This window comes from Lampris incognitus, chromosome 1 (assembly GCF_029633865.1).
Source record: "Lampris incognitus isolate fLamInc1 chromosome 1, fLamInc1.hap2, whole genome shotgun sequence".
NCBI classification, from domain to species: domain Eukaryota; kingdom Metazoa; phylum Chordata; class Actinopteri; order Lampriformes; family Lampridae; genus Lampris; species Lampris incognitus.
Window position 1 is genome coordinate 128,876,889 of NC_079211.1, and position 27,049 is coordinate 128,903,937.

At 40.4% G+C, this 27,049-nt stretch overlaps 1 protein-coding gene across 2 annotated transcripts; it reads right to left on the bottom strand.

The window, feature by feature from the left end:
• Window positions 1–1,605: 1,605 nt before the first annotated feature.
• Window positions 1,606–19,480, bottom strand: LOC130117809 (golgin subfamily A member 7-like). Of its 2 annotated transcripts, none has more exons than XM_056286058.1 (6): window positions 19,439–19,480; window positions 17,429–17,554; window positions 14,881–15,033; window positions 7,936–8,037; window positions 5,529–5,581; window positions 1,606–2,629 (listed from the first exon to the last, which is right to left on the bottom strand). In XM_056286058.1, exons 1-5 carry the CDS (start codon window positions 19,445–19,447, stop codon window positions 5,540–5,542), a joined length of 432 nt encoding a protein of 143 aa, XP_056142033.1. In that variant the 5' UTR covers window positions 19,448–19,480; the 3' UTR covers window positions 1,606–2,629; window positions 5,529–5,539. The 2 variants fall into 2 exon arrangements, with proteins under 2 accessions (XP_056142033.1, XP_056142025.1); XM_056286050.1 differs by having other exon boundaries at window positions 1,606–2,632.
• Window positions 19,481–27,049: the final 7,569 nt, after the last annotated feature.

A 27,049-nucleotide genomic window follows, 5' to 3' on the forward strand; every position in this document is an offset into this window, starting at 1 on the left:
GTACCTGAGAAGGCAGCTGTCGCAGAAACAGTGGGATGAAGAGGAAGTCAGGCTTGCGCTTTCCCAAGAGATCCAGCATCCTGTCCATTAGTTCAGACGGATTACTGTCAACGAGACCCTGTAGGGAGAAAAGACGGCTGGCCCGCTCAGCGTCAGAAAGTTGAAAAGTTTTCATCAGGTGAGCCTTGAGTGTCTCGTATTTATCCTGCTGCGAAGGATTGTTGTGGAGGCTCACCACTCTGGTTGCTGTTGAACTGCCGAGAGCCGACACCACATGATAGTATTTTGTGTCGTCCATGGTGGTTTCCCGCAATGTGAACTGCGCTTCTGTCTGGGCGAACCAAGCCGAGGCTGACGACTCCCAGGACTCCGGCAGCTTGAGAGAAACCGCATTAGTAGTCATGTTCACGAAGAGTTGTCACTGGAAACGTCCAGCAGACAAACGTCGGGGTCACCAATGTGGGAATTGCAGGAAAGTAGAGACGGACAATTTCTCTCATTGACTACACGAACGCCTGTGCCGTTTATTCTACTGTACAAAATCACCATCTGGGCGAGGTTATGGCAGAAGTTGGTTGGGGGAAGTCCTCGCTCTGCCCTCTCAACCCGGAAACCCTTTCTTAAAGGGCCTGTGTCTTCTAATTATGGTGAATTGTGCCTATATAGTCCACTACAGACTATTAAAAAATAACATTACAATCATAAACATACGATAAATTACTGTTTCTTCTAACGTTGCTGTCACCTCTGGATAGCGTCTTGCAGCCACATGTAGTCTTAAAATGCAAGCTGACAGAAACCCCAGATCTTGGATATCAAGATGTCATCGCGGTGGCTTCAACCATGGTGGGCGGTTTCTCATTACGTCATCAATCCAGGGTTCATTATAGATCAGTGCTACAGACTCCCATGTACCGTAAAATAATAATTGTGACAGTTATGCTAAATAAATGAAACCATCAACTGAAAGTACTTCACATTTGGGAAGGGAACTTGTGGAATTCCTTCAAAAAAATCTGTGGGTCCCTGAACCTAACTATGGTACCCTTGTATGATGCTTCAAGGATTATCTATGTCTCCTAACCAGTAATACCACCAAGTCCTCCTTGGTCACAGAATCCCCCACAGGACACTGGTCTCACGTGAGTGAAGAGCTTTCTTGTTTCGTTTTTTGTTTTGTTTTGTGTTTTTTTTGCAAGGAGAAACCAAGTAGCACTGCCAATACAGGGCCCTTATCTCCGTCATTATGAGAATACACCCGTCTCTAGTCATGATTCACCTTGGCTGTGAGAATACTCTCTTTGTGGTGAATTTAAGAAAAACGTCTGCGACGTCTATAACTCATACAAGACAGCCATTGAACCCAAACCAATGGGAAGGGGAAGTCCCAGATGTTTTGAGCAGCTCTTTGGTTCTAACATTTCTTCTCTAAATCAAAGTGGGAGAAAAAAAAAAAAAAAAAGAACCGGGAAGTTTTCTGTGTTTATGGGCCTGCTCTAAGTGCAAGTGTCAAGGGGGTCTCCTCCTTCGGGTCTGAAATTAACATTAAATCTCGATACTGACATAAGTACTGTGAGAAGTGAAAACCAGAGGCCACTGCAGTGTAAAAGATGTACACATTCTCTTTATTACATAGAGAAAAACGGTTTGCGGTTGAACTGAAAAAGAACATAGAAAAGGTTCCAATACTTTATCAGACAATGGTAGTAGGACCAAATGAAATTTTAAAAAGCGCTAAAAAAAATCAAAATTATATGTACATTATTAAAATCAAGGATTGCTAACATGAATGTTAATACCGTGGCATTCAAATACCTTTCTTGTGATTTTTAAACTCATGAGGTTTAATGGTATATAGGCTTGTACATAATTGTAGTGTTACATCATTCATCAAACATGTTCAAAAGGAAATTGTCAATGGACAACATTCAAATATATGTTAATGGTTAATGCAATGTTTAATCAGTCATTGTAACTATAGTGAACCTGTAAGGTTTTCACAAGATGGATTTCTCTTGGTTAGGTTCTTAACAATATAGTCGATCATGTCACCCTGAAATATGTGTCACATAGGAGATGTCATTTTAAGTTTTTGTTTTTTTTTGGTCACAGGAAGCCAAGTTAAAACTAACATGAACTCACTCTTTGACTTAACACTAGTGATATTAAAGTCAATACAGGCACTGTCAACAAACAAGAGCACTTTTTCATACTTTAGTCAAAGACTGCCTTACCAGTGTGATATAAGTATGTGTATCATACATGAGTGTGGCAAAATCAACAGTAGCTACCAAACAGTATGCATGTCATCACAAAAGCAACAATGGCCTGAGAGCATTATTCGACACACATGCAATATACAGAGCAAGCACAAAGTTGGGCCATTTTGGTTTTTGAAAATGCAAAACAATCTCTGTACAGGCTGAAAGGAAAAGACTTGAGACATCCAGAGCACAGGTTAAAATAATGTATATACATTAGTTAGTTAGAGGATAAGCGAGTAGGGGCGATTGTTGAGACGCAGTAGTACATGTGTGGATCCTGGTAGTCACTGGGGTGGTCCTCATACTGACGATGGGCACTGAGGCAGAACAACAGCAAATCCTGCAACTCTGCTCGGTCCCGGCATCTACTGAGGAGACAACAACAAATGTTAGCTGGAACACACCATTCATCAATTTATATTTTGGTCCTGGAGCCTCTGTTTACCCAACACTGAGAGACCTGTTACAATATAAGGAAGGATCAATCTTTGTGACGAGGTCAGCGCTGTGCTACTTGGCCATATGTGTCTTGTGGCGTGACGTCTGCCTGGAAAAATCATTGTCCTCAAAACGTCTGCATAAAAGATGCTACTCGGGTTTGAATCACCTTCCAGTCTTTCATTACGTAAGCCTCTTTGGGTGCTTTTCTGTAAAGACCTCGGCAGTCACACCACAGGTCCATTTGCCTGTCCTCAAAAATGTCATACTTTGCTAACAGCAGTCATACTTAAGCTACCACTGTATACAACAGCATTGCAGAATTACCTCAGTCAGAATAAATCTAAAATAAACAAAAGAAGAAATTAATAGTATGATTCTAATTCTACATAAACTTTCTCCAACATCCCCAATGATAGAGGATACTCTCAAAGTCAGTCCTCTTTCACAAGTCTGCCTACTCGTTGTGTAAAGCCCGGCTATGCAGTGAGTTGGCACGTTCAGCCACATGGCGCCATATGGGGGACGGGGGAGTGGGATGGATGGTGATGAGGGGTTGTATGGGGGGGGGCAAGGAAGGCCAGGACACTAACTTGGCACCATCTTCCCTCTGAATGACTTCTAGGCAGCTATAAACTCTGCAAAATCAGGTCTGTTTTTCCTTGAGCTATTGCACTAGAGGCTGATCCATCACACCTTTCAGTCCTCCGCCTGGGAGTCCTCCAGTCATACCAAAAAGCTCCTGAGCGCCAACTGGACCCTCAACTATGAGCGGGGAGGGGAGGGGGATGAGATGGGATGGGAGAGACGCTGAGAAGAGAGGAAAAAGAGGACAAGACAGGGAGAGGGAGAGGTAGCTCAGACATCCAGAAGGATGGATTGGATATATGAATGCACGTAGTCTCCTTTCGCCTACTGTGGTTTACCCTTCCTCTGACCATGGCAAACCTCCAGTGCACTCCTCTCTCAACAGCTCCTCATAAAAGACTCGGTTTACATTCCTCAGAGGGACAAGTAGGTGTGCGGTGGGGGGGGGGGGATCAGCAGGAATGAAACGATAACATTTATCCATGTATGCTTCTGTTCGGTGGGAAGAAAACGTCTCGCAATATCTCCATCTATAGGGGCTCTATCAGCTTACAAAATCTTTGCCAAACATGTGCCATAGGTGAAATATTTATGGACTGAGTGCCACTGTGATTGACTGCAGTGTCTTTGCTACACCACAGATGCAAAGTGCCATGCATGTATCCTATGCAGTATAACACAATATACTTTTTAACAGTGTGATACTGACCCTGCAGAGAGCGTGCTCCTGGGACCTGGATGGAGAAGCTATGCTCTTTGTCCTTTGATAAGTTGCACAAGTGGAAAGATGGGGGGCTGAGCAGGGTTGAGGAGATTTACTGTACATTATGTGGCGCTCTACAGGCAAAGCCTTAAGCCATCTGGCCGGGCTGGATAATCTGTGGTTGACTGTCAAACTGCTCTCATACGGCTCTGCTAATCAAATGAAAAGTACACTGCAGGAAAGTAAATACCTGGTGGAGGATTCCACGTGTTTAATTGCTTATTGACAGAATAGTTTAATAGGGCCGATGAGGAAGATAACAGTTTCCTTATTGGACAGTGTAAAGCTAAAAATGCCATCTTTTAAAACTGTTGACATCCCTGAGGTTTCAACTATGACGGCTTTTGGCAGCTGGCTCCCTGTCGGAGGAGGTAGTGAGCAGTAGTGCATGACCACCCTTTCCAATGAAAACGAACTCATGGCGCGGTCTGAAAAATCCGAGACAGGAGATCAATTTGGAGAATTTATGCTGGCAGTTGATAAATCATGTATCAGGTGGCTGTAGATGCCTTGGAACCACTGAAATTACCTTAACAGTCATCGAATGTGGTCCTGTAGCTTCTTGAAGTTAACAGGGTTCCCTTTTTTTTTTTTTTTTTTTTTTAGGAAATCATTTTGCAGGACTTTTCAAGGATATTTTACCGAGTTTTTGCTTGGATATACATGACAGCACATTATTCAGTATTAACAGTGGAAGGGCTGAGAGTCTGTTAATGGACTGTGTCACTTTTAGCTGGTCACTTAACATACCCCCCCACCCCCGCCAAACTTCAAGCATCTCACCAGATAAAAATATGGCTAAAAATACGTGATCTACGTGGGTGAAAATAAGATTGCATAACCGAACGTTACACTTTTCCATGACCTCAATAATATGTCAAGAACTTCTAGTCAATTTTATCATTTTCCAGGTGTTTTCCATAACTGGAAATCTAGCCAATAAATTGGCAGGGTTTCCAGAATGTATGGAAGCATGAAACTTGGGACATTTGAGTTAGAGGTCTGATCCCCACCTGGGCTGTCCATGCTCATGTCTGCGCTACTACATACATTGGATAATGGCATCTGCCAAGTGGTACACTGTACATTGATCACATGCAAAACAAACAAACAAACAAAACAGCTTGATCATATTTCTCAGAGATGAAAAGATTTACACAAAGATGTCAATACTCTCTCTTCCAGGCTAACTCCATTTTTTCATACTGCAAAATAGAGTTCTGCATGTGCAAAGGACTTTAGCCCAAATGATTGTGGGATAAAAAGCAACCCCCCCCTCCCCTTTTGTGTTACGGCTCCTTGGCTTAAAAGTCTTTTGGAATAATATGTGTATTAGAAATACTGAATTTATAAATACCAAATATTTGAAGGCTCTTTGATCAAGGCTCTTTTCATAGACGTGCCATGTTGAATAGATGCTATGCAGTTGACTCCACAATGGTCCCACAAATAATTCAATAAGCAACGAGACTCACCGTCCTTCCTTTTATCTCCCCAGGCTCCTCTCTTCAAAGATGGTAACCTCAATCTTGAGAAGATCGAGTTAAGAAACAGAATTTGTAGTGGCATTGGGGTCAATTTGCTTTCATCCATCCATCCATCGATTATCCAGACTGCTTATGCTGCTCTCAGGGTCACGGGGATGCTGGAGCCTATCCCAGCAGTCATTGGGCGGCAGGTGGGGAGACACCCTGGACAGGCCACCAGACCGTCACAGGGCACACACACACACACACCTAGGGACAATTTAGTACGGCCGATTCACCTGACCTACATGTCTTTGGACTGTGGGAGGAAACCAGAGCACCCGGAAGAAACCCACGCAGACATGGGGAGAACATGCAAACTCCACACAGAGGATGACCCGGGACGACCCCCAAGGTTAGACTACCCCGAGGCTCGAATGTAATTCATTTGAAAGTTCAGTCAGTCCAAAGCTCACACATTGAAATACTAAGTAAAGAGTCAAATCAAAACTGCCTCACAGCCAGTCTATGGAACTGAACAATTAATGAATGAATTGATATACTAAAGTGAAAATCCTGAAGATTTACATGCAAACACATATCACTTTCAATACTTTCTTTTGCTGGCGTACTTAAACTAGTAACTAATCCACAAATGCCCATGTCAGAGCTTCCCGGGGGTAAGTGATACAGGGCTGTGGTGTTTTATGCATTCACTGTAACAGCCAAATGTGGAAGAATATGAAAGGTAGCAGCAAATCTGAAAAAGCAGCAAAGTTGTTGGAGCTAAAAAGCAGTTATGGCAGAACAAACTCATAGAAGACCTTTACAAATAAATACTGCAACATCTATGACTAAAACCTCGGTTCAACTATGTTTTTTTCCTTCTTTATTAGGGGGGAAAGTGTTGACTCAACAACTCCGGTGACTGTTTCATTTCAAATGGATCTCTGAAATCTGGAGGTCAAACACCGACGCAGTTACCAGTATCACCATAGGAGTCAGTAAAGCAAAGAAGAACAACACTCTTTAGGGTTGTAGCTTCAAGATTTCAGAGGGTAACAATTAAGACATCCCATCATCAGACATTAACAAAATGCAGCCACTAGATTTTTTTTTCTCTGCTGCAATTAAGACAGGGAGAGTAAAGCAAAAGTTCAGGTGTGACATTCCTGTCAAACCCCGCTCTCCGATCCCCTCCACCTTCACGCCAAAGTCAGCAAAGCAGCTTAGCAGGCCTGGAGAAATAACCCATATTACTGTCAGCCCGCTACAATTACAGAGAGGAGACCGGTCTCAGCTGCGAACAATTTCAGTCAAATTTTGCTATCCTTAATCCCCTATTGCTGCCCAGTTTCAATTTATTGGGATGTTGAGCCCCCCGCCCAAACACACCCACAAGCACATCCACACACTTGGAAAACCCAATATTTCCTGCACCCACTGACTTTATACAGATGCTATGGATTACATACAGAGTTTTATCTGATGTTATTACAGGGTATTCCTACATGGTACCGAGTTTCCTGTAAGCTGCTCAGACTGCTGCTTTCCCATTGAAGCCAGCAGTCCTTGTACAGGGGGCTCATAAAAAAAGATGTTAGATAATTTTTAGCTATATCAATCCCCCAAAACATTTGAAATAACCCATTATGTCACTGTGTTACTCATTAAATGTTATTTATTGATTCAAAACATCATATGTTCTGCATCCATGTGTAAGAGCAACTTATCTCCTCTACAATATACTAATCCACCCACTTTTTCTCTTTAAAACACATCCCTCGAACTCTGCCTAGCGTTAAGCAAATTCCTTAGTGAACCTCTGAAAAATTGTAGAAAATAAAAAGTAAATCAGATGCATTTCCATCTGCTAAACGGGTTTCCACGACGTTGAGCCCAGCTATGTCAGAAAATGTGTCCAATGATAAAATGGGTGGGAGGAATTGACAGTTGTTTTTAATTCCTTTGAGTCAGCTAATGTTGGTTATATGTACTCGGTCGTAATGCACGCACACAAAAAAAGGACCTGGAAATTTTTCAAATGAACACGCTAATTACCAAACAACCACACCAGGCTCCTTACACTAGAACACCACAGCACATGCAGCACATTTAACATCTGCCGTTTCCATCCTCCCTTCTGAATTCGATGCATCATAATTCATCTAAGAAAACCTGGATGGATTCCCAGCTCTGGATAAGAGACTCGGATAAATGCCTAAATTGTTAATCTAACACATTTACTGAAAATTTAATTGAGTGCAGTTAGAGGCTGTACAGTTTTGAACAGGTTTAACTATAAAGGCCCAGGGAAATTCCACCTCTTTACAAACCCTGCAACCGTTTAGAGAAGTGAAGCTGATTAAAAAAAAAAAGGCTCCCTGGTTACAACATAAACAGAGGGAGAGGATACAACCCGCAGGCCTCGCTCGATGGGATCGGTGAGCAGGAGTCCTCGCGGGGCATAGACCTTGTCATTCTGCTCCTGAATGTACTTTGCGATCTTCTTCAAAACCTGAAAGAAAATGAGAAGCATATTGTCAAATACAACTTCCCCCGTGAAAATGTATCCGTTGCTTGAAGCGGTCTTCGATCGGATCCTCTCATAGAGCATGTGTATTTGCAAAGCGCCAGCCTACCTGCTAACCAGATTTTCACCTAGATTTCCTTGTGCCTTCCTGGTAAATAAATAGCTTTGGCTTTATATATAGTCAATCCTTGTGTATATCTGAAGATTGTTGTGTTGTTATTTTATGTTAAGTACACTGAGAGAGCCATGAAACCAGACTCAAATTCCATGTACTATGTGCAAACCTACATGGCCAATACACATGAACCTGATTCTGGTTCTTTACCTTTACTCTGACCTCTAATAATGTCATAAGAGGATTTGGGTCACACAGCATTTGTAAATCAATCTAATGACATGTCTTAACATGAACAATAGTCACAAGGCTAATGTCACTGGACATAATTTGTAGACTAGAGTTTCATTACAAAATGTAATGTGCTCGTCCTTCTTTTCATCTGGTTTTTTTTTCTCAAACTGAAATTTGATTGTGTTGCATTGTTTTGAAAAAAAAAAAAACACTGGAAAAATGTAGACAGTTTGATCAATTTTTACACACAAAAAACCTTGAGGAATATTTACAAGGTGTTGGTACACAGATATCTCTCTCTCTCCAACATGCTCTGCAGTTGGACAGCTGCTGCATTTACATAAAGAGCCAATAAGCGTCATTAAAAAATAAACTCAATTAGAAGAGAGTACTCGGTAGAGTGCATATCTCCACCAGGCACATCCCCCCTTCTTCGGTACTTGGACTTGGTGACAAACTACCCCTTTTTTCGCCTACAGGAAGAAGGGGAGATATGGAGGAACTGCCTGCGTATCTCCCCTTCTCCGGTGCTTGGATTTAGACAACAAACCAGCTGAGGAGTTAGCACTCAATTGTGGTATTAAACAGGTTTTCCAAAGGTTTTGAATCACCGCAACCACGAGAGTTCCTTGATCATACAGTCATAACTGTGCACACAATATTCGGCTGACAGGCCCAGTAGTATGTGAGATTAGCAGTACAGATACACACACACACGGGACAGAAAAACCAGTGTTTTCCCTGCCATTATAAGTCTTTTACGCAGCACCCAAGTCCATTGAACAGGACATATGGAGAAAAAAAAAGTTTTTAATATGCAGTGCTCAACCTAAAAAATCTAGCTAATAAAAATGTTTTGCCTGTCAGGCTGTGGATGTGCAGCCTCTTGCAAGAATATGGCCAAGTTTAATATGAACTTACACTTTCCACGAAAATGTTTACTATGTGACCATTTGGGTCTAACCCTAACTCTGTCTTTATTTTCATAATATAATAAAGCTGGGTAAACCGTTTACAGCTCGTGCATGCTTGACTCACATCCACAGTTGACTCATATCAGGTAGTGACAGAGAGCAGTGTTGGTCGAGTGAGCTAGAGAGTGAATGAAGAGAGGAACAGCGGTACTGAGAACAAACATTTTTCAAAGGTTTTGAATCACCATGAGAAGTTCTTCATCATACAGTCATAACTGTGCACAAAAAATATTAGGCTGTAGCATGTGAGATTAGCTGTGGACATATGCACACTCAAACACACACACAAACAAATGCAATATCCCTCCAGGCTACTAAGAACATGTGTTGAAACTAATTTCACACATATTGTTACTCTTATGCATTCTTATTAATAGTATGAAGTTGGGGATAAAGGCTTTAGTGTTAGCAAAAATGGGGTTTGATGGGAAACAGCAGAGGAGTGTAAAATTTGGATTGAATTAGAAGTCCATGTCAAATATTGTAGACTGCCTACAAATATTGCCACATGGACCGAAGGTTTATCTATTTGTAAACATAGAATAGCTGACAGGCTTACTGGCAAATAATTTTCTATATCTCTATGTGACCTGTGCATAACACATTATACACACGTTATACACCCTTTTACTGTAAGAGAAAACATAGTACTAAACCAGATTAGGAATAAGTTAATGTTCTCTCTCTACTATATATATATATACACTACCGTTCAAAAGTTTGGGATCACCCAAACAATTTTGTGTTTTCCATGAAAAGTCACACTTATTCACCACCATATGTTGTGAAATGAATAGAAAATAGAGTCAAGACATTGACAAGGTTAGAAATAATGATTTGTATTTGAAATAAGATTTTTTTTACATCAAACTTTGCTTTCGTCAAAGAATCCTCCATTTGCAGCAATTACAGCATTGCAGACCTTTGGCATTCTAGCTGTTAATTTGTTGAGGTAATCTGGAGAAATTGCACCCCACGCTTCCAGAAGCAGCTCCCACAAGTTGGATTGGTTGGATGGGCACTTCTTGCGTACCATACGGTCAAGCTGCTCCCACAACAGCTCAATGGGGTTCAGATCTGGTGACTGCGCTGGCCACTCCATTACCGATAGAATACCAGCTGCCTGCTTCTGCTCTAAATAGTTCTTGCACAATTTGGAGGTGTGTTTAGGGTCATTGTCCTGTTGTAGGATGAAATTGGCTCCAATCAAGCGCTGTCCACTGGGTATGGCATGGCGTTGCAAAATGGAGTGATAGCCTTCCTTATTCAGAATCCCTTTTACCCTGTACAAATCTCCCACCTTACCAGCACCAAAGCAACCCCAGACCATCACATTACCTCCACCATGCTTAACAGATGGCGTCAGGCATTCTTCCAGCATCTTTTCATTTGTTCTGCGTCTCACAAACGTTCTTCTTTGTGATCCAAACACCTCAAACTTGGATTCATCCGTCCACAACACTTTTTTCCAGTCTTCCTCTGTCCAATGTCTGTGTTCTTTTGCCCATCTTAATCTTTTTCTTTTATTGGTCAGTCTCAGATATGGCTTTTTCTTTGCCACTCTGCCCTGAAGCCCAGAATCCCGCAGCCGCCTCTTCACTGTAGATGTTGACACTGGTGTTTTGCGGGTACTATTTAATGAAGATGCCAGTTGGGGACCTGTGAGGCGTCTGTTTCTCAAACTAGAGACTCTAATGTACTTATCTTCTTGCTCAGTTGTGCAACGCGGCCTCCCACTTCTTTTTCTACTCTGGTTAGAGCCTGTTTGTGCTGTCCTCTGAAGGGAGTAGTACACACCGGTGTAGGAAATCTTCAATTTCTTAGCAATTTCTCGCATGGAATAGCCTTCATTTCTAAGAACAAGAATAGACTGTCGAGTTTCAGATGAAAGTTCTCTTTTTCTGGCCATTTTGAGCGTTTAATTGACCCCACAAATGTGATGCTCCAGAAACTCAATCTGCTCAAAGGAAGGTCAGTTTTGTAGCTTCTGTAACGAGCTAAACTGTTTTCAGATGTGTGAACATGATTGCACAAGGGTTTTCTAATCATCAATTAGCCTTCTGAGCCAATGAGCAAACACATTGTACCATTAGAACACTGGAGTGATAGTTGCTTGAAATGGGCCTCTATACACCTATGTAGATATTGCACCAAAAACCAGACATTTGCAGCTAGAATAGTCATTTACCACATTAGCAATGTATAGAGTGTATTTCTTTAAAGTTAAGACTAGTTTAAAGTTATCTTCATTGAAAAGTACAGTGCTTTTCCTTCAAAAATATGGACATTTCAATGTGATCCCAAACTTTTGAACGGTAGTGTATATACACTACCGTTCAAAAGTTTGGGATCACCCAAACAATTTTGTGTTTTCCATGAAAAGTCACACTTATTCACCACCATATGTTGTGAAATGAATAGAAAATAGAGTCAAGACATTGAAAAGGTTAGAAATAATGATAAGATATTTCAAATACAAATCATTATTTCTAACCTTGTCAATGTCTTGACTCTATTTTCTATTCATTTCACAACATATGGTGGTGAATAAGTGTGACTTTTCATGGAAAACACGAAATTGTTTGGGTGATCCCAAACTTTTGAACGGTAGTGTATATGTATATATACACTACCGTTCAAAAGTTTGGGATCACCCAAACAATTTCGTGTTTTCCATGAAAAGTCACACTTATTCACCACCATATGTTGTGAAATGAATAGAAAATAGAGTCAAGACATTGACAAGGTTAGAAATAATGATTTGTATTTGAAATAAGATTTTTTTTACATCAAACTTTGCTTTCGTCAAAGAATCCTCCATTTGCAGCAATTACAGCATTGCAGACCTTTGGCATTCTAGCTGTTAATTTGTTGAGGTAATCTGGAGAAATTGCACCCCACGCTTCCAGAAGCAGCTCCCACAAGTTGGATTGGTTGGATGGGCACTTCTTGCGTACCATACGGTCAAGCTGCTCCCACAACAGCTCAATGGGGTTCAGATCTGGTGACTGCGCTGGCCACTCCATTACCGATAGAATACCAGCTGCCTGCTTCTGCTCTAAATAGTTCTTGCACAATTTGGAGGTGTGTTTAGGGTCATTGTCCTGTTGTAGGATGAAATTGGCTCCAATCAAGCGCTGTCCACTGGGTATGGCATGGCGTTGCAAAATGGAGTGATAGCCTTCCTTATTCAGAATCCCTTTTACCCTGTACAAATCTCCCACCTTACCAGCACCAAAGCAACCCCAGACCATCACATTACCTCCACCATGCTTAACAGATGGCGTCAGGCATTCTTCCAGCATCTTTTCATTTGTTCTGCGTCTCACAAACGTTCTTCTTTGTGATCCAAACACCTCAAACTTGGATTCATCCGTCCACAACACTTTTTTCCAGTCTTCCTCTGTCCAATGTCTGTGTTCTTTTGCCCATCTTAATCTTTTTCTTTTATTGGTCAGAATCCCGCAGCCGCCTCTTCACTGTAGATGTTGACACTGGTGTTTTGCGGGTACTATTTAATGAAGATGCCAGTTGGGGACCTGTGAGGCGTCTGTTTCTCAAACTAGAGACTCTAATGTACTTATCTTCTTGCTCAGTTGTGCAACGCGGCCTCCCACTTCTTTTTCTACTCTGGTTAGAGCCTGTTTGTGCTGTCCTCTGAAGGGAGTAGTACACACCGGTGTAGGAAATCTTCAATTTCTTAGCAATTTCTCGCATGGAATAGCCTTCATTTCTAAGAACAAGAATAGACTGTCGAGTTTCAGATGAAAGTTCTCTTTTTCTGGCCATTTTGAGCGTTTAATTGACCCCACAAATGTGATGCTCCAGAAACTCAATCTGCTCAAAGGAAGGTCAGTTTTGTAGCTTCTGTAACGAGCTAAACTGTTTTCAGATGTGTGAACATGATTGCACAAGGGTTTTCTAATCATCAATTAGCCTTCTGAGCCAATGAGCAAACACATTGTACCATTAGAACACTGGAGTGATAGTTGCTTGAAATGGGCCTCTATACACCTATGTAGATATTGCACCAAAAACCAGACATTTGCAGCTAGAATAGTCATTTACCACATTAGCAATGTATAGAGTGTATTTCTTTAAAGTTAAGACTAGTTTAAAGTTATCTTCATTGAACAGTACAGTGCTTTTCCTTCAAAAATATGGACATTTCAATGTGATCCCAAACTTTTGAACGGTAGTGTACATATATAGAGCAGCTGATGAGTGCACGAAGCATGAAACAGGCCTGTACTGCAATGTATTAAAACTTTTTTTCCTGTATCTGTGTTGATATATATATATATACAACAGAAATGTCTTTCTTATGTTATCCAGCTTGGAGCCCCAGAGGGCTGGTCCTTACCACACAAACTTTAAAGAAAATGGCATAAAAACCATCCATCCATCCATTATATTAACCGCTTATCCTGCTCTCAGAGTCGCAGGGATGCTGGAGCCTATCTGAAAATAATTTCAGCATAATGTTCTGATTTACACTTTATCTGACTGAAATAAAAAAAAATAAGCCCAACCATTTGATATCCCACGTAGCTTAAATCAAATGCTTTGAATTAATTGCCAATACTATGTGTATCTGATTTACAATTTATCCGACTGAAATAAAAAAAATATGCCCAACCATTTGATATCCCACGTAGCTTAAATCAAATGCTTTGAATTAATTGCCAATACTATGTGTATCTGTCCACTGCCTTTTTTGCCAGAATATTAGCTCCTAGTAGTCACCAAACCTCTGTGTTGTTTTCTGAACTTTGACCAATATGAGGTAATTTTCCTTACCATGGACAAGTTTGTACACATTGAAACAGAAGCGCTGAATTGACAGAAGCAAGAACTGTCAGTATGTGGAATCAAACCAGCCACTTTTGGCTACAAGGCAACCATTTTAAACAACTGGCTGACTCATCACATCCTCGACTTCCCCCCCAACTGAGCTGAATAGATTACATCTTTACTTAGGTTACAACCAGTCAGCTAAAGTCATATTACTTTATGGGCACTCATAAAACAAAAAGTTTGCCAAAGTATTTTTCATCTTGGATGGCTCCTGCCTGCCTTAACAAAAAAACAGAAGACAGAAGGAGACCACTGACGTACTGACTCATTTACATCGTCTGTGGATCTGGTCAAAAGAGTCTTGCCAAAGGTTTCAGACATATAAATCATACATTTGCAAGCTTTTACAGAGGTCGTAATAGTGCTGATTTACAGTCAAGGCACATTGTTCCAAACAGCAACAATGCAAACTCCTTCAATAATCCCCACTTCAGTAATCTCCAGTGTAAAGTATATACTAGTTCATTTATAGGTCTAGCAGCACAAGTCAATCCAAAACTGCTCTTAATTTTTTTCTGCCCGCATGTGTGTCAAAAATAAGAGATAAAGCGTGAGAGAGACAGCGGCAACTCCAACACTGTCATCCAAGGAAAGTTTTCATTATTAATACATAGGCTACATGTACCCAGAGGCGCACTGTTGGCTCACCTTCTCGTAGTGAGTTTCCATACACAGGAAGATGGTGTACGCTGTGAGGCAGGCCAGGCAGCCTTCCAGGTAAGACTGGCCACCCAGCTTCTCTGCCTCGGCATACAGGTTATTCAGCGCCCGAACAGTTTCCTCAAACTGCTGCTTGTCAATCTGAAATACACACAATTTGGCAAAGGAAGACAAGGTCATGATAAGCAATGATCAGTTCTTGAGAAGGCACAGACCAAGGTTTTTGACAGCTGCAATCAGGACAATTACTTAACAATGCATAAGTAGATGTTGTCCATCTCCATTTGAAGATAAAATGAAGACATTCCATTTGTAATGCCAGACTGCTTTCATTCTCCAACTCTAGATAAATGAGTGGGGTGAATGTTCCTGGATTTGCAACTCATCAAGGGAATGCTGGGATCCTTTCCCACATTGGCAAAAACCTTCTGAAATTATTAGAATGTCTTGGCTGCATGTTCAGCGAATGTTTTCACTTAATACTCTGCAGGACACAATGAGAATCCAGGATGAGTCTTGACAGTTTCTCCTTATCAAATGTCGAGGACGACCCTTTGGCACAACAAAACATATCTGAGGGATTTGTGGTATTTGTGGTATTAAATAGCTGATGATAAATGTTTCATGCCTCTGACAGTAGTCAATATTATCCCGCGCCCCGATATTAGGCTTTGTAATAATTGCACTGCTCTTTCTCAAGCATTCCTGACATCAAGATTTGCTCCATGTGAAGTAGGCCAATGACAGAGGGGTGCTGGATTCTGAAGCAGCTTTGAATGGGATGCCAGTATGTGTTGAACAAGTTGTTCTCCAGCGTGAACCCACAGATCTCCAAGCTATACTCAGGGCTGAGGTGAAAAAGAAAGAAGGGCCGTGGATTGGAGCCTGCAGACCAGACAGGGAGCCAGCCTCCTGGGCCTCTGAACACGCTCCAAGTTCTGCTCCCATGTGCAGAGGAATGCAACAACAAGCTCCAACAGATCAGTGGTCTTATGCGTGTTTGGTGCCTTAGATCAAGAGCCTTTGTTCACTTTCTAATTTTCAATTTAAGCGCTACGATTTAAACAACATCTCACCATCCGTGCATCTTTCCATTATGTCTGACACAAGCATTTGAGCATTTTGAAAATATTGCTGCTAGCTAGATGAGAGTACAAAACTTCCAAGAATAAAATGGGCTTATTAATGAGGTGTATAAAAGAATGTTATTTTTTACTTTAACGGTAACTAAACAACGTGACTGTATTGCGCAACCAAGGGCTCATCACATGTTTGCAAATGCCATGAGCAAAAATAGCAGAAAATGGGTCAGGAAAAAATTTGTATCTATTTATATATGTTGATGGTTGTTTAGCAAACTAAATACCAAAGGCATTAAAAAACATCAAGTGCCCTCACAGTCCTTTGGTCTTATTCGTCAAAAGAACTTAACATTAAAGAGTTGCAATAATAAATTAGCCTCAGATAACTACTCGCAAGCAAGAATGCTCTGCTTCAACATGTAGACCACTGGAGAAAAGAAATAAACAATACATAGATAAGAGCAAAATGTGCTACTAGCACGGCTGACATTTGCAAGCACCTAAACAAAGAGAAATTACTGATCTTAAAAACAAAGTCCATCTAACAGCTTATTATAAAAACAAATGTTGGAGACACATTTAGTGATTGTGTGTGGTAGCCATTACATATCACTGGAAAAGTATGCTTTATTTGTGTATGCTTGCATCTGTGTGTGAAAGCTTTGCACCCCACAGGAAAACAGACAGAGACCACCCAATCAAAATGTCATTAAACTAACCAGGCTTATGTGTTGTGAAGCTGCTCTTTTCATGTGGTGCATGAATTGCATTACTGCTGCTTTTTGTCCTGTGAATCCATTCAGCTAATAGATTTCTTTAATGTGGTGTGGAGCCTGTTCAGTTTCAGGAACCAGGCTCTTAAGATCATTATCAAACCTCACTCAGATATCAGTTGTTGCTGTTATGTTAGTTAAAACTAAGAACAAGTCCAGCAGGGTTTCTTCAGAAATTATTTTGCCACATCAGTGTTTGGAGGTATGTTTTGACACTAATTTTATTTCCAAATCTCTCTCTACTTTAGATGCACCAACATACACTCATTTGTGTAGTTTATTAAGATAATTGTATATTACAGTAATAGGGCAAGACACATGTTTGGGTCCTTTAGAGGATAGCCAATACTGAATATGAAAAATAACAGGAAGAAAGGCACCAGAATAATGCATACCTTTATGATTTTTTTTCTAATGACCTGAGTGAAAGTCAAAATTAGTTGGAAAGAGTTTAAAGCTTTGAAAGCACAACATGATGATACAAGTAATGCTCTGTGAAAACACCGCTATGCATCGTTGATACAAGTGATACTGGACATAGTCTGATCCCAAAATTAAAATTTATCCTCAAGATGAAGTGGGAACTATCTGTGCATTGAATGTCACCTGTGTACCACTATAATATGGTGATCATTTGTCCTCATCCATTCTGAACAGAACATTAATAAAGTGTATCATTACCCGTGTCTCCAGCTCAGACGGGAACTTGGTCTGGAATTGGCAGACAGTGCCATTGGTGTAATCCCTCTGGATGAAAACTTTGGCAGCAATGGCTGCCTGCTGCCTCATATCCTGCAGGCTGTGAGTCTGTGAAAATAGGTAGATTATCTTAAATATACCATTCTGCAAAAAAATCAGGTGTTTATAATCCTTGTGCGGAAGTGATGTACTGCTTGCTTTCCTCTGCAACTTCAGCATTAAGAGCTGAGTGAGTGCTGAAAGAGGTGGGTCAATTCCCATACTATGCTGTTAATTGAATCTACATGTTCTCACATTTTAATAAAGGATGTTTGATCTTTATCAATTGGTTCATCAAACATTCCTCCCACAGTCCAAAGATGTCAACTGGCCATACTAAAGTCCAGGGTGTCTCCCTGCTTGCCACCAAATGACTGCTGGGATAGGCTCCAGCATCCCCGTAACCCTGAGAGCAGGATAAGCAGTTCGGATAATGAATGGATGGATGGATGGATGGATGGATGGATGGATGGATGGATGGATGGATGGATGGATGGTTCATCAAACATAATGTCTTTTGGTATGAATGGTTCTATTTTGTCACTTTCTCATTGAAGATTTTAGCCTGGTGGTGTTTGAATACGACACTGCTCATCGCTCACAATGCAAGGGTTGTTGAACGACAAATATGCTTACCTAAATGAAGGAGACCGTTTTGGGCTAAGAAAATCCAGCCATTTGAAAGGTGCTAAATGTTAATCTACTTGATCTCTATCCTCAATTCTTGATAACAATCTTTCATTCAGCATTCCTTTGAATACAAACATCTGCGTTGTAGGGGGTCTGTTAATTGTTTACTTTGTTTCAATCAGTGCTACTTTGAAACCCCTGCTAATATTTATTATTCCTATCATGCTTCAACAGAGCCAAAACGTTTCATGTAGCACCTTTAAAAATGAAGATTTGGGAGTATTACTCTGCGGCAGCCCCTGGGCTATAACTTTGCCAAACTTTACCAATCAAATGATGTTTGTAACATTCATTGTCATGTACCATTAAAACAAAACGAAACAAAAATAGAGCAGTAAAAGTTTATTTCTGAGCTAAATGAGACGCAATCACTACGGTTAACAATCATTGTTAAGAGGTAAAAGATAAACCAGTCTACCCATGAGATTTAAAGCATGTTCTTTTGAAGCGTATTAGTCTCCGATTAAAATTTTGCAGCTAATACGAATTAGGTAATCCTACTACTGGTGTCGGCTATTATTATTATCGCGCCCTTATTCAGATAGCATTATTATTTGTGCCAACTAATGTGACTTCCTCATTCCTACACATTTTATGCTCTCTGTGCAGTGTGACTCTGCTTTGTATGACGATTCTCTTATTCAACACCTCTAGGTGATCTAAGGCGCACTTACACATGTAAAAACTTACACACTTACACTAAATTTTACTGAACAGGACATGCACTTTTGGCGATGATATGATTACTATGTAGTATAACAAATTTAGTACTACTACGACTTCGTAGGGTACAACTAGAATATGATTACTATGTAGCATATGCACTACTACATCACAGAGTATTGCGAACATATGACTACTATTTAGAAAATGTACTATTACTACTACTTTATAGAGCACTACTATGATAACTGTAGCGCACTACGACGACTGTTGCCTATAATCGAATTTAACTGATAGCTGACTTGGATGAGCAGAATAGCTGTGCGCAATGTGGTGCCATAACGAAAGAATAATGTGACGGGGCATTATCGCTTAGTTGGTTTACAGAAAACTAATAAACATGAGCAAAATGAAGCTAGCAGCGCCAGGTTACCAGACAAGCTAAATTGCCAACTTTCGTTCTAGCTCAGCAAAATTATCCTAGAACAGATCCACATAGAAACACACACATACAAACTAGAATATCGGGATTTTTTTTTACAACCTCCATTCAAATAACCATATTTAAACGGCAGAAAATATTTGAAAGTGTTGGATTACCTCTGCCATGTTGACAGTTTTCTGTTTATCTTCCGTCAGTATTTCCACCTTGTGTTGCAGTGTAATCTTTCCGGTGGGAACAATACTTCCTTGATGTATGTGCCGGGGTGTGAAGACTAACTACACAGCGAAAATTGCGCGAAAACAATGAAAGGCAACCTGTCCATTTAGCACTTCATTTTGGGGACGAGAAATCACATTTGGGGACACACGAAGGCGAGTTAAAGTATATTTCTAAACTTTTCTTCACGTAATTTTTGTGATTTTTTTTGTCATCCCGAGATTAGTGTACTATCCAATTGAAACTAGAATCTACAATTAGATATTTTTGTATGTTTTCAACACCAGCAAATTCACAATACATGAATGGATAGATGCATGGCTTAAACCATAAATATATCCATTCACCTTCACTCTTTTTTTCTTTTTCTTTTTTGGTGTCATAGGAGGCAGGAACCCGTAGTATATTATAAGAGAAGCAGACACAGAGCAAAATCAATCAATCAGTCAACCAAGTTGCATTTTATATGCCACTTTACAGAAAAGTTGTCAATCAATAATTGATATTAAATTACATTACCACTTAATGACAGACAGGTGAAACTATGAGATGATGCATTCTTGGTCCTGTCATCAAAAGTTAACTTAACTCATCTACCATACTGTTTTATGTCAAATCGGGGGGGGGGGGGTTGTATTTTGGTTAGCCTTCTTGTTCTCGTTCATTCAGAATTAATTATTGGTGGTAATAGTTTTTAATAATGTTATCTTTAGCTCTTTCAGGAAACCAACATATTTTGAGTTTTCTTTCCTTGGCTGCTGCTAGAACAAAGAAAGATGTAAACATCAAATTAAAAATTCCATAGTACTTTAAGTATATACGCCGATCATCCAAAACATTAAATCCACTGACAAGCAATTGAATAACATCTCGTTACAGTTACACCTGTCATGGGGTGGGATATATTAGGCAGCAAGAGAACAGTCAGTTCTTGAAGTTGATGAATGAAAGCCACTTTATTTGACAATGAATTCTTACAACGAATTTTTTCTCTGCATTTAACCAACCCATCCTATTGTATAAGAGCAGTGGGCAGCTGCAGCGCCCGGGGACTAACTTGACTTCTTCTTTCCATTGCCTTGGTCAGGGGCACAGCAAGACTATCAACCCTAACATGCATGTCTTTTTGATGGTGGGAGGAAACTGGAGCACCCAGAGGAAAAAGGACATGGGGAGAACATGAAAACTCCACACAGAAAGGACCTGGGACAGCCTGGGGTTTGAACCCAGGTTCTTCATGCTGTGAGGCAACAGTGCTAAACACTGGGCCATCGTGCTGCCCATGTGATGTGTTGATGTGTTGGAAGCAGGAAAAATGGGCAAGCGTTAGGATCTGTGCGATTTTAAATTGTGATGGTTAGATGACTGGGTCAGAGCATCTCCAAAATGGCAGGTCTTCTGGGGTGTTCCAGGTATGCTATGGCCAGTACCAAAAATGGTTCAAGGAAGGATAACCAGTGAACCGGTGACAGAGTCATGGGCGCCCAAGGCTCATTGATGAGCATGGGGAGCGAAGGCTAGCCCATCTGGTCTGATTCCACAGAAGAGCTACTGTAGCTCAAATCGCTGAACAGCTGTGTACGGGCTATGATAGACAGATGTCAGAACGTATGGTACATCACAGCTTATTGTGTGTGGGGCTGTGTAGCTGCAGACTGGTCAGAATGCCCATGATGACCTCTGTCCACTTCCGCAAGCACCTAAAATGGGCATGTGAGCATCAGAGCCGAACCATGGAGCAATGGAAGAAGGTGGCCTGGTCTGATTAATCACATTTTTTTTCTTTTACATCACATGGACAGCCAGGTGCATGTGTGTCGTTTACCCGGGGTAGAGATGGCACCAGGATGCACTATGGGAAGAAGGCAAGCTGGTGGAGGTTGTGTGATGCTCTACACAATGTCCTGCTGGGTAACCTTGGGTCCTGGCATTAATGTGGAATATTCATATTATGCACAACATTAATGTACTTTGACATGTACCACCTACCTAAATGTTGTTGCAGACCAGGCACACCCCTTCATGGCAATGGTATTCCCTGATGGCAGTGGCCTCAGGTGGTTTTAATGTTTTGGCTGATCTGTGTAAGTATTGTAAGCAAGCATGCTTATATTTTAAACAGACAATTATCGACTTCTCTCCTTCTCTGCTTAGCTAACATGTTCATTTTATCACAATAACCTTCAATAGTTGTTGATTTTGGCTAAGATGTAGTGTATTTCAAACCTTGGCAAAGTTTATATTATATTGGGCTTTACTAAGAAGTACAGGCTACATACACCATACATGGTGCACTGTTAAAAGCTTAGTGGATGTATATACAGCTGTCTCAGGCTCACCTAAATACAGTTTCCAGAATAATGTCTAATGTAATGATACCGTCATATATTGCTTAGAGAACAGCTGGGGCCGGGTCAGTAAAAGTATCTAACATTACAGTGACCTGCACTTAAACCTTCCTTAAAAGTGATTTCTTATGTCTCATGAGTTGAGTGATTGTTTTAGAAGGGGGAAGAGCGATTACCTGTGGATAAGTGAAAGGGATGTTGGTCAGTACATTATTTTTTTTCTAAAAATGTTCCAGTCAACACCCAGCAACAAAGCCGGTGATGATCTAGAGAGTGAAAGCAGTGTTGTGTCTTCAGGGCAGATCTTTTTAGCCAGTTTGTCTTTGTGCATAGCAAGCAGTGATGTTGATTTAATCAAATCCGCAATTACACTTGATGTTAGTGATTAGTGGTTGAGACACAGTTGTAAAAAATAATTAACCTGCCAAGACGTTTAGTTGGGAAGATTTTTCCTCACAAACTGAGGTTAGCCCAACTATAATTTTCACACAGTTTGAATTTGTGGTAGAAACCCAGACAGACGGGTCTCATATTCTGTGTGGTGGATGCTTTTATCAAAAGCACCTTGCAGTACTGAATTGCATTCAGTATGAGAACAGATGACAACAAATAGAAACTGAACCAGACAGGTCCACAGTCTCCATTGTCGCCTGTTTTGTTCAGAGGATACCTGTTCTTCCTCGCTCACTAATATAGTTTTATTAAATGGCACTGCAAGGTAAAATGGTCACACTTAAAGTGAAATGTAGTTAAGTTGCCTTCTATAAATAGTAGACTGGACCATAGGTAGTTTTTCAGGGAGGATGTATAGCATTTCCATTAGAGACCCACTTCAGCATGAGTGGCCTGAGCAGCAGTAAAACCATTGTCGTGGGCTATTAACCAGCATGTGTTGTAAATGAAGGGTCCAAATGGTGCTCATTAGTGGTCTCTCCCAGGCCGGCCATCACAGAGGAAAGGGGCTGTAAAGGCTCGCTCCTTTGCCAGGAAACAAACAAACCCTGTGGAGGAGCAATAGCGGGATTTTTACATTTATATAGATTCACTCTAATTACCCCCTGAAAAGCCAGTTCAGCCCTTTTGATGCAGGGGATGATTGAGAAAATGCATTCCTCATGGGCAAGTCATTCAGATCACCGAGTCAAACAGCAGCGCCTAAGAGGCTATGAAAATCCCTCTTGACATTGCCTATGTTATTACTGTAGCTCTAATACACCTAAGAGGCACCTTGTGAGGATATTTCCCCGCTATTAGCCGTGGAAATAGAATGTGTTTGGTCTCTCCTCGTTTTTCAGAGGGGATCAGTTTTAAGATGATTAAGCAGTTGGTGGACTCACTCACTGTGTTCTTTATTTGAGCAAAGTGGATGTGACAAAGTCAGAAGCTTAAACTCACCGGATTCATTAACTGTGTGCTGCATGGATGCTGAGATTACAGTTATTGTGAGAATGTGGCACATTCCCCTGTTAAACATGTTTTGTGTGGGACTATGAAAAAAATGTGTCATGTGAAGCAGGTTTGATTCCTGCCAAACTCTAAATTTGAGTCCATGATGGTGGGTGATTAATCACTGTGAGATTATGTCTGGGTTTGTTTTGACACAACACCTACCTCACATCTTACTTCACATCTCACAGACTCTGGCAAAGCAAATTACATCCAAGATATCCAATTTTGCAAAGGCTTGGGGCCTCACTTTATCCCGAGATCCAAATATCCAGGACTCATTATAGTGGCTGGTTACTTTAGGGAACAGATCTACAGCCTCAAGACTTAACACGGTTGTGTTTGATAATCCGTTCTGTACTCGCTGCCGCCAAACTACCCAAGTGCCCTTGCTGTGAGAGCCAAGCTGAAACAGGAGCATTATATCAGGATTTAGCTGATTTCGACAGCAGTCAGCATGCCTGAATTACTCTACATATCTTATTTCCTTATTAAAAAATACCAAGCAGTTACCTATTGAAACCCGAAAAGACACAATTTAATGTGCAAGATGACAAAGAAGTCAGTGCTGAAACTATTCCCAAACCGAGAATATGGCCTCACATAAAAAACAATGGTTGCATTTCATTCAAGAATGTGCCTGCGCTTGGCATTCAAGTCACACATGGTTCACGTCTAGCGGGTGTCACCCAGGAGTCCCCCATGCCACCCCAAATTGCTAACATAATGACGTGTCATTATTACCTCACCTGCGTGTGAGTCACTGCATCATATGTGGTGGGTAGCAATCATTCAACACCCCATGGAAATTCAAACAATCACTTTCCTAAAGCTGCCTGGTTAGCAGTTAAAGGGAAACATACATGCCTCTAAATGTTTATTAGCTGTTTAATATCCTGTTTAGAGTTACTTTTATCAGTTTGGTGTTGTTGGTGCCAATCTCTCCCTCTGCTCCTCAGACACACGCTCAGATAAGGCTCCATTTAGCTATAGCAGCCAAAGAAGTAAATCACCCAAGACCAAATGTACACAGTTGTGGTATAGTACTTGTTGACACAGAGTACCATGAGACATTATTAACCCAAATTTTGTTACATGCACGGTTGAAAAAATATCAAGTCATTGATATAGCTTTTTTCCCTAGTGTTAGGAATTTATAATCCAACAAATTGGTGATGAATTTTGTGCAGAAAATGAAAGTGAGGTTGCAGGATTGCAAAAAACCTCCCATTCATTCTAGCAGCATGTGGGTTGCCCTCATGTTGGGCATGTTTTGACTGGGATTGGGGGGAGTCAGATTACCTCATATTTTGTTCAACAGTCGGAGAGGCATTAATCATCCCGTTAAATCAAGACAGTTTTATAGTCTTGTGTGTGAGAGTGCTTATGACCCACATAACTATGCCACTGACTTCAGACCTAAGCTACCAAATGTCCAACTTTAACAGGCAGGGATCAATGGAGCATTCCCTCACACGAGCAAAACATCGCCTCACCAAAACCAGAGGCTCAAACATTGTGACTAATATTATCACTGAATCGACTCGTTCTGTCACTTTGGGGGTTTTGTGTTTTGTTTTGTTTTGTTTTGTTTTGTTTTGTTTTGTTTTGTTTTTGTTTGTTGTTTTTTTTCTTAAGAAGTTATTTCCAATCTAGATGTCAACGGACAAAAAACTGGAAGTGGATATCTGAAATTCTGACATTTGTATCTTGGATAAAAACCAGGCACTCAAAATGCTCCACTTTTGGTGAGATTTCCATTCATACTGATCAAAATACAGGCACATCATCATCAAAACATATTATCCTATCATCATGCATGCTACGAAATTATGAAATTGGTTTCTTTAAAGAAAAAAAAGTTTTTTTGTTTTACATTTTGGAAAAGCATTTCTATGAAGCAAATGATAGGTTGTTAGCTATTTGCCAAGATGTCAACAGGCAGAGTTATTCTTACAAAAATGCAAAACTCACATGTGAGGAATATCAGCTGTGGTAATACCAATAAAACCTGTTTTATCTTTAGTTATTAAGTCAAACCTGCTTTGTGTGCAGATAGATATCTGTTGAAACAGACTTGGTTGATTGCTTACATATAGCTCCCGTTAAACAACAGTACAGCAAAATTGCACAAAAATAGTCAGATATGAATTAAATCAAATCAAAAACTACATTGTCAATATGAGCATTTAAAATTTAAATTCAGAGAATATGTGTTGTATCGATATCTATCTATCTATCTATCTATCTATCTATCTATCTATCTATCTATCTATCTATCTATCTATCTATCTATCTATCTATCTATCTATCTATCTATCTATCTATCTATCTATCTATCTATCTATCTATCTATCTATCTATCTATCTATATAGTTACTTGCTCAGACCGTTGGCACCCTTGGCCATAAGTGTCATGTAAGGAATTTTTGATACTAAATGAATAATTTCCCAGTCAATGGGCCTCGATATTAATAACACACAGCATATCAACCTTACCTTGATATAAATACAGGACATGTTTTAGTGTCATTAAAACCTGCACTTTACCTCGAGGGAGGCTCCTTTGCAGAACCAAAGCAAGAGGCAACATTACTCAATAGAACAAATGAGAGTATCCAAAGGATGACATGTACAAGAATAATGCATTGTTCATGCGTTGTTGGTCAGAGACTTCAAATAGGGGTTACAAATAAATGTCGCGGTGAAAAATCCTTTTCCTCAACTAAAGCTAAGGACTCTTCTTACAACTGACATCGTTGTCCTGCATGTTACATTTCAACACAAGCAAGAAAAAAACATACCCACAATAACTCATCTATAAACTGTCTCATAAGACATGAAGAAAGACTGAAGTTTATGTATGTAAAACACAGTGGAGTTCATTCACATGATTTGTGGTCTGGAAGGCTACCAAACAGTCTCGAAAGGTGATTAAAGGCCAACACACAGCTATGCAGTTTTGGCTTTCTTACAGCTGTCTCAGACAAATTTTTCAAATTGTACAAAATCGTTGGTTGTGAATGATTTTTTTTTTAGTGTCTTTTTTTTCTGCTGGTGTAGGCCGTACTGTCATCATTCATCCAACTGTATAATGTGACAGCAGTCTCCCTCAGACTCTTACAGTCTGACAAGGGGAATGTGTCAAGACCTTTTCCCTGTCATACAACAAATCAACATTAAACATCAATTTAGGGATATTTGGGAATATAGTTGAATCATTGCATTCTTAGCATTGACTCAAAAAGTATGAAAATAAATGTTTCAATAAATGTCTCCAAACAAAACGTGTTTACTGTGAACTTCCGGAGACCCACCTGGCCCCTGCTGCGGCCCACATATGGTCCACAAGCCAGAGCTTGAAAACCACTTATCTCTGTTTGGTGGGCTACAAAGGACTCAACAGACCTTCACCAACAGGGCACAAGTATAATATGTCATTGTATAAGTGACATATAAAAGTTCACCAACCTTCCTAAAAGTTTAAACTCAATGTATAAATAAGTGATCTCTCTCATCAGTCTCAGATATTTAACCATTAGTACATCATTCCCCTTTCTGAATCAGTTTTGAAAGGCAGACAAGATGAAGTGACTTTGATGAATCTATATATCTTGCATTCAAGTTGGGACACCACCGGGCTTTGATTCTCATGTTGTGTTGCTAAGACTTCTAACAACTTTGTTTCCCCTCTCACAAACGCCGACCCGCTCACACAAAATCTCACCATTCCCCCAAAAGAGCAAATTATATTGA

What these genes read in the sequence shown, in the direction of transcription:
- LOC130117809 (XM_056286058.1), bottom strand. An exon ending in CGTCTGAGCTGGAGACACGG is followed by an intron (nt 15,034 to 17,428) that starts GTAATGATACAC and finishes TGTGTATTTCAG; the next exon opens with ATTGACAAGCAGCAGTTTGA. An exon ending in TGGAAACTCACTACGAGAAG is followed by an intron (nt 8,038 to 14,880) that starts GTGAGCCAACAG and finishes ATTTTCTTTCAG; the next exon opens with GTTTTGAAGAAGATCGCAAA.